The 9,056-nt window shown below is 38.7% G+C and overlaps 1 protein-coding gene across 1 annotated transcript; it reads right to left on the reverse strand.

Annotated features, from left to right (window-relative positions):
• Nucleotides 1-6,377: 6,377 nt before the first annotated feature.
• Nucleotides 6,378-8,519, reverse strand: LOC127795341 (ankyrin repeat-containing protein ITN1-like). Its single transcript, XM_052326955.1, has 2 exons — nt 7,958-8,519; nt 6,378-7,418 (listed from the first exon to the last, which is right to left on the reverse strand). Exons 1-2 carry the CDS (start codon nt 8,447-8,449, stop codon nt 6,738-6,740), a joined length of 1,173 nt encoding a protein of 390 aa, XP_052182915.1. The 5' UTR covers nt 8,450-8,519; the 3' UTR covers nt 6,378-6,737.
• Between the last annotated feature and the right edge of the window lie 537 nt (nt 8,520-9,056).

The raw sequence follows: 9,056 nt of genomic DNA on the forward strand, positions 1-9,056 counted from the left end.
AAACACCATATGTAGGTCCTTCTGATGATCTCGATACCTTTCCATTAGACGCCTCAATAAATATATAGCTTCCATTGTTGACCTACCAGGCATGAAACCAAACTGATTTTCTGACATCTTTGTTTCATTTCTGAGCCTCTGCTCTATTACTCTCTCCCAGAGTTTCATGGTATGACTCATTAACTTAATTCCTCTATAATTTTCACAGTTTTGAACATCTCCTTTGTTCTTGTATATAGGAACCAAAGTATTCTTCCTCCACTCATCTGGCATCTTTTTTGATTTAAGGATGGCGTTAAATAGTTGCGTTAGCCAGGAGATGCCCTCTTCTCCCATGCATTTCCATGCTTCTATTGGTATATTATCTGGTCCCACTGCCTTATGATTTTTCATCTTTTTTAATGCTTGCCTTATTTCATTTGAACTTATGCGTCGATAGAATGTGTAGCTCACATTCCTTTCAGAGTTACTAAGATGTCTCAACCTAACTCTTGTGTCACCACCATCATTGAATAATTTTGTGAAATACTCCTTCCATCTCTCCTTAATCGCTCCCTCATTTACTAAAACATTTTGATTGTCATCTTTTATGCATTTCACTTGATTTAAATCTCATATTTTTCTTTCTCTTGCTTTAGCTAATTTATATATATCCCTTTCTCCATCTTTTGTATCAAGTCGTTTATATAGATTCTCATATGCTTTTGACTTTGCTTCACTAACAGCTCTTTTTGCTGCCTTTTTTGTTTCTTTATAATTTTTTTGATTTTCTTCATTGTTGCATTGATATACCGCCTTATAGCAATTTTTTTATTTTTAATTTTCAATTGTACCTCTTCATTCCACCACCAAGACTCCTTAAGGTTAGGGGCTTTACCATTTGTCTCTCCAAGGACTACATTTGCCGTAATTCTCAAAGCACTAGCTATTTCTTTCCACATTTGGTTTGTCTGTCTTTCTCCATTCCATTCCCTTCTACCCCTTAATTTTTCTTTGAAGATTAGTTGTTTCTCCCCTTTTAAATTCCACCACCTGATTCTTGGATTTTGTTTTATGTGATTTTTTCTCTTCCAATTTCTTACTTGGACGTCAAGTACTAGAAGTCTATGTTGAATAGTCAAACACTCTCCCGGTATCACCTTACATTTAACAACATTCCAATGCTCTTTTCCCATATTAGAAAAAAAAAAACGATTAATTGTACCAACTATATGAGCTATGTCTGGCCTTGTACATAGTATGTTATACATCAAACTCCTCACTGCTGAAGTATATGAAACTCATGCCATATCATCTTTATTTGAATCTGTAGTAAGACTTTGTTAACTGTTCAATCTAAAGTGTATAGCAAGAGGAGAGCTACCCACTTTAAATTTATCCTTATGAAACTTCTGAAACACATTTTTTGTGTACTTTTCCTGTGATAAAAATAATGTCTTTCCTCTTCGATCTTGAATGATTCTTGTAAGCACTCCCGCCCGGATATCCCAACCACCCGGTCTATCCGAACGAAAGCGCTTACATAAAGGAAGATAACAGACACAAGACAAAAATATCCTGACATGCATACATAAGAAAAACAACAGCGGAAGCAAAAACAGTAAACATGCATGCCCACAAGTACCCCGTTGGAACTGCGGTCACGGAGTATATAAAAATATATACAAACCCTGTGCCAATAAATAGGAGATACAAGGAACAACCTGGCACAATAAAAAATAAAAGACAAAAACTCTAACAAAACATCAGAGATGACGGGGGTAGCTAACTGTACACCCTACCGACACGGCTAGCTGCTAGGTGGCGCGGTCCTCGCCCTCGGCCTTCGCCTTCCCCTTACCTGGAATGATGGAAAGCAAGGTGAGTTGCAAAACTCAGCAAGTTTATATGAAAAGGAAGCCTATAACATGAATAGAATAGGAGATCACCCTAAATATAGACCCACATGTACACACAAGCCATGTGACGCAACAATACAATAGTATCGTATAATAAAAGCACATACCGGTCCTTGGGGCCCACATAAGACACCTGCCACCCAAGTCCCATACCAACCTGCCGCTGCCCTGAAGGTAACATAAATCTCCACAAACCTGTGCGCACTGTCCCAGGTCAGTACTCCCGTCACCCGTATCCATGTTGATACTCCTGACACCCGAGCTATAAGCTCCCTCGAAACGAAACTCTCGTCCGAGAACTAAATACTACTAGTAACCATGCAATGCACATAAAATGCAATGGCGTAATGAGCATCAACGTGATACAAGGCGCCCATACATCCAGGCATCAGGCCATGCTCCGCCCATATAGTAAACCACACGCGATGCATATGCCCGTGCTGGATGCATCATAACCAAGCTAGGATGTTCGTGACCAAGCATAACCAAATCATGATAATCCCAACATGCAGCCCGTACCCCATGTGCACACCAAACCATGCAATAAGAATAAAATATAAGCAGGCATGCTATAATCACATAATGACAGAGCTAGTCAGCAGTGCCTGGCACTAGTCAGCGGTCAGTGACTAGGAGAGACCATCTGACGGCCTAAAATAGACCGTACGACAGTCACACCCTTACCGAACAGCCGATCCTTGCCCCCACTGCACAATCGCTTAGCCTATAAACAACCAAAAATCCAATAATAATACCCGAATAGCTAAGACCCTAGCCCCGGGTGAGTACGACATCATTCCCATAGACTTGGGGGTGGTACGAACCCCTGTAGGCAACCAACAAATAAAATTCTCGAGACCAGGTTAATAAATTAAATTTTTAAAACACACCATTTAAAATTCCATAATTTATTAACAGCCGAATCAAACGAAGGAAGGTCAAATAAATTGACAACGAAAGAATCGACGAGGTAGGTATGAAGAACTTGCCTTTACGAAGATGTCCTTAGGCTTGATTTAACCCAACACGGTAAAAATTATACAAACTGCAATATCCCAATTATTTGCCAAAATTAACAAAATTGGGCTCTAAAAGAAATTCTGACCGTACAGAATATTAATTACTAGCTTGTCCACATACCTGGAATATTAACTCTTGACTTAAACTTGATTTAATCTGAATTTTTCAGCAAAATCTTTTAAATTTCTTGCTCGCGCACGCTGCCTCTTTTTCCCAAAATGTTTGCTTCTCAATTGCACAAAAGCACGCCCGAAATCGGGCTTTAAATTGGCAAAAAATGAGCGGAGGAGGGGGCGCCACGTGGCAGTGCTGGAGCGGTCGCTGGGGAGGCCACCGCCTCAATCGAAACAACGTCATTTCGACGTCCAATGGCTGAAATAAATCAACCAAAATTCCAGCCTCGTGCACGCACACCCGCGAATCGAACCCGTGACCTCGCCCACGCCCGCCTCGCGCGAGACCGCTCGTGCCTGCACCAACCTTCAACATATATATGACTTAAGTTATATTTGAGGTGACTTTTTGGCCTTTTCTGCAATTCGCACCAGCACCCCCAAACTTCCATAAATCACACACCCCCCTATATTAATTACACTAACGCCCGAAACTTCTAAAAATCACACAATTTAATTTATTTCAATTTTTTTCTTAATCCAGAATATTCCAAAAATAATTAATCAATTACCTTAATTTCTTATTTCCTTAAAATCACATAATTTATTTTTATTTAATCACAACAAATTATTTTGATATTTCTTTTAAATCAAATTACCCCAAAATTAAGTTAAATTGCCATTTACGGGGCGTTACAATTCTTGTATCAAGAATTTACTTTGACGGTCCCAAATCCTTCATAACAAAAAACTTACTAGGTTGTTTTTTCAACTCCACAATCTTGACGAAGTTCTTTCCCACAATCAACATATCATCAATATAGAGCAACAAGATGATAAAATCATGGTTAGAGAACTTCTGCACAAACACACAATAGTCTAAAGTGGTCTTCTTATACCATTGCTCCTCGATAATTGATTTAAACTTCTTATACCATTATTTTGATGCCTATTTTAACTCATAAAGACTTTTCTTCAAACAACACACATAATCCTTTTTTTTGCTCAAAGCTTTTTAGTTGTACTATATAAATCTCTTCCTCCAAATCACCATGAAGGAATGTTGTTTTTATATCCATTTGATCAACCTTTAAATCAAGACTATAAGCCAAACTAAGAACAAAGCAAATGGATGACATCTTCACAACAAGGAAAAAATCTCATCAAAATCAACTTCTTTCTTCTGGCTGAATCCTTTAACAACTAATTTAGCCTTGTATTTGTTGGAATACATGTATAAAGGTGTAGGTAAATTTAAAATTTTTTGCACATTAGAGAAATACAATGAAATACATAAATACACACACTATACGTAGTTTGGATATTTAAGGAATACGATATTCCATCATATGAAATATAATAAACAATCATACTTATAGCCCGATATTAGGATGAGTATAAAAACTATTTCTATATTGAGACTGATTCCACCTCAAGTTGTGGTGGACCTACCGTGTCCACACCTAGCCAGCTACCTAGTACCAATTCATGACCCTTGTCTCGTGCTAGCCCGAGGGCTTTGATTCACCAGCACCTGCATGTCTCACCATGCGTGAATCTCATGCTCGATTAGTTTTATAGAAGCAGTAATAGAAGAAGATAGAAAAGGAATAGAGAGCAAAACCCAAGCCAACAAGCCTTTCAATTTCCTTCCCCAATTTTCTCGTTCAATTCATATGCCTCACTACCCCTCACCCCCTTTAATTTGTTGCCATGTGGACCGCACTTAGAAGGGTTGGGGTAGTTGTGAGAGTCAATTGGCAGCTTCAAGGAGTCGACTACGATAGTAATCAACTCTCTAAATGGGGAAGTTGACTCTACAGATTATTTCTAGAAGAAGTAGCCACCCCACCCGCTAACAATTAGCAAACTAGAATCCGACCCATTAACATTAATTAACAAACAACCATTATTAACTATTAATAATGCCCGAGACACAATAGACGCACAGTGCTAATATTAGGTGTTAAATTATATGGTATGTAATTTTCTAGATTTACTGCCCACTAACAAACAGATAGCACCAAAGCCCATTTAGTACCGATCAAACACACTTTGACCCATCACAAGAATCTCTCTATATTATGATAACGATCTGAGAGGTTATGGGAAGCACTTAGCAGGTGTCTAGAATAATACAAAAGGTAATGAAGTTTAACTTCAAGTGAGACTATTACAGTTGACAATTATCATGTACTATAATCTTTTCTTTACTTAACGTCCTGACTGAGAAAGAGAGGCTAAAGCTGAGTCGTCCATGGTTGACTTTATGTCAAGTTCTATGGTTCACATTGAGAATTCAGATACCATTAATATACAGACGAGAGAGCTGAACTGACTTCCAAGTTTCATGGTTCACATTAGGAATTCAGATACTCTTAATAACTTAATACACACGACGAGAGAGCTGAACTGTTATATGCCCCAATATCAGAGTTCTCGAATTAGTGCAACTGATGAGTTGACGACAATGGGAAAGCTTTTAGTCTTCAACAGGAGTTTTGCTGTGTTTCGGGCCTTTCGGCTTCAGTTTGGTGGGTTTGGGCCTGCTGTGTTTCTTGGCTTTTGTTTTGCTTTGTCCTTGATGGTACCTGGTTTCTGCTTTTAAATTGGTTCCAAGCATATTTTAAATTTTTTTCATAATTTTAAAAATTGTTTTACATTATAAGTCATTTTAAAAGTGATAGCGGTGCTCACTGGCGAAGGCCGCGGCGAAGGTCAGTAGTGATGGCGGCGTACCCTTCCCAACGTTTCCCTCCACCATTTCCTCTCACTCTCTCACTCTCTCAACCCTTCACAGCCTTGGCATCGTCAACTTTTATTCTGAAACCAGACTTCCAAATTACGCAAGGAAATTGTCCGGCGAAATTCTTAGAGACACGAAGGCTGTTTTGCTTCCAGAATTGTCGGTCTTGACCAAAACTTGTGAGTTGGTCGACGCGCCATCTTAGTCCGTCGACACGAGCAGTTCTGGTAGATGACAGATCAAATCCAATCCAAGCCTCAAGCACTTAATTTAATCAAACCTTCTTAGCTTAGGATCTCTTTTCATAAGCTCTGTTATTTTCCCGCAAATTGCATGGCAAAAAGAAATCCGAATGAACAATAGTGCAAAAGTTGCAACCTTACCCAGAAACCAGTGACCCAATACCATGACTATTTTTGTGAAGAAGGTGTTATTTTCTTCTTCATGTTATGAATGGATTTCTTGTTTTTCAGCTCAAGCTTCAGCTATTAAACAAGCTAGAAGCTCTCAGTTTGGCCTCAAGCACTATATTTTTCTTCAGCTAGATTGATTGGAAAGCAGCCAAATAAGAACAAGTTAAGAGTGATAGACACCAAGCTAGAATCATGAAATTTAACATATCTTATTTCCAGAGACTAAGTTCCAAAATAATAGAACGATGTTAATACAGATTGGATTTCAATATATTAATTAAGAATTCAATTTCCATTGATCCCAAGCATAGCAACAAGACAAGGAAACAACACATTATGTAACAAAACTCTGCTCATTCCATTGATGATACATACCAATGCTCTTTCACTAATTTGAGCTCAATGATAAAGCTAAAGATCAAACAGGCTCCCTGTTCTTATTAGCCGAAGCCAGTTGGGGTCGATTCCCATTAGCTGAAGCTGGTTGGGGTTGGTCGCTTCGAGGTGAGTTGAAGAACTTATTCATCCCTGTCCATACATCTATTTGCTAGCTGATCTTCAACCACCGATTCAACAAGCGAATGGTGTGAGCTACTATAAGAAGTGCCATCACACTGCACCAAGCTATCACTGCTATAAAAAGGGTGTCGCTGAGAGGTTCCCTGTCCTTTTTCGGGGTGATCACAGTAATTGAGAAGGCGTAAGTAAACGCCATGGATGTAACAGTGAGCCACATTATTAGCACCAAGATCCACATTAAGAACTTCTTCTTGAAGGGCCATCCAGTTACCAGAAACAGGATCATGCTTACTGATGCCACAAATCTGATTGTGTTGGCACGAAGGAACAGTGGATATGAATCTGGGAAGTTAAAAGCCATCACAGCTTCCCCAGCTCTATGGTCGGCTGAATTTTCTTGCCAGAAACCACCAGGAGGGCTCACCCCAACTTGGAAAGCCATGGTTGCAATGAGCGATGCAACCACCATCAGGGCATCCCGCTTCTTAGACAACCACTCAACCTGATTGACTTCACTAGCTTTCAAGGCATTAGCTTTTCGAAACATTTCCTTGACATTGTCAAATTCTGGTACGTCAGCTTTGATTTCCTCTAGAATGTCCAGAGTTATGTACCCGCATTCATTTATCGTGTTTAACGGGTTAGCTGGCTTTCGTATGTTCTTCCCTTTTAGTTCATCTTCCACTTTCTTAACTAAGAACTCCATGGCCTGCATAAAACATTAAATATGTAGGCAAATGAGATATGTATTCCCACCATTACATCACATAGAAAGATACTGGCAATAATTGCACTAGATTGAAGTATAGCATTCATCAATAAAGCCGTAACCCTGGAAGAACAGGGTGGTTTTGAAGTCATGAGGCTTGAAAAGGTGAGTTTAAGAATAGGAAATTTTACAAAGAAGAAGGGGGGGTGGGAGGAATTCAAGCATATATAGCAGCAGAAATGAAGGAAATTTACGGGGTTACGCCAACAAAATTAGTTTTGGGAAAGTTTCCCTTTCCGCAAGGTAAGAGGATAAGCAAAGCTGGAATAGTACAAATTGAAAAAGTACTTCACCAATCATCGAGGACATAGCAGCAAGTTAGACGAAAAGAAGAAAACTCATCACTCTCGACATTAGCCTTTTACCCACCCAACCAGCTACAAGATAAACAAGTTACTCAAACAAAAATTAACATAAAATCGACGACCAAATTTAACATTAAATAGGTCTTCACATGAAGGGGCAATTAGCATAAATACCTCAAATTTCTTGTGCTTGACAGCCAGATGAAATATGGTGTTGCCACTACTGTCTTTAGCTTTGAGCAACTCATGATTCCAATAGGTTTTGTCTTCAAGGAACACAGTCAACACACAGACATCACCCTCCATGGTCGCCAGGTGAAGCGGATTTCTCCCTTTGAGAGTCGCGCACATGTCGGGGTTAGCTCTCACTAATTCTCTCACGATCTGGCAATGTCCTTGCGCAGCCGCCAGGTGAAGCGCCGACCACCGCCGCGGGTCCAGTATTCGGGCGAGCCCCTTATTCTTCGCCAACAGCGCCTGAACGAATTCCAACTTCCCCTCGAATGCCGCCACGTGGAGAGGAGTGTGGACGAAACAACCTACCTTTACTCGTCGGAGAATCAATGGATCCTTGGCGAGAATTTGATTCAACAAGGCTGTGTCCCCTTGAAGGGCTGCCTCATGGAGACTCTGCTCAATCTTCCCACGCAATTGGCTCTCTTCCATTATTTCTATTGATGTGATGATGTCGAATATGACTTTAGACTGTTGTAATAATGCAGAGACATAAAGACTAGAGGGGACGGGGGAGGGTGTTAGGCAAAGTTGACTCCATGTAATGTTATATTAAGCTGTCATTTTTCATAATAAAGATTTTTTTTTGTTTGAACAATAATTAAGTTGCCATTTTTCCCAATTAAGGGTATTTTTGTGAGAGTTGTCCGTTTTTTATTTTTTTAAAATTTTTTATTTTAAGTTTGCATTTTTAGTTAATAAATGAAAACTAAAAGATAATTCATTTTTTAACTTACAGAGTTGCTAAATTTATCTGACACGATGATGTATAACTTAGTCTTAATTGAGTTAAAAGATAATTCATTTGACACACTTAATGAACAGTAAATTGATGATGATTATTAAATATTAATGTGAGTAAAATATTATTTGAAATTAAAAATACAGACAGACATTAAGCAAATCTAATTTTAGAAAATATGTTTTAATTTCAAATTCTAATTTTATAACTAAAGATGTCTAAACATTTTATGTTTCAAAAATTGATAGCATTCTTTTTCAAAAAATTTAAAACACCAAAAATAATGTTTTCTAATTC

This window comes from Diospyros lotus, chromosome 2 (assembly GCF_014633365.1).
Source record: "Diospyros lotus cultivar Yz01 chromosome 2, ASM1463336v1, whole genome shotgun sequence".
NCBI classification, from domain to species: domain Eukaryota; kingdom Viridiplantae; phylum Streptophyta; class Magnoliopsida; order Ericales; family Ebenaceae; genus Diospyros; species Diospyros lotus.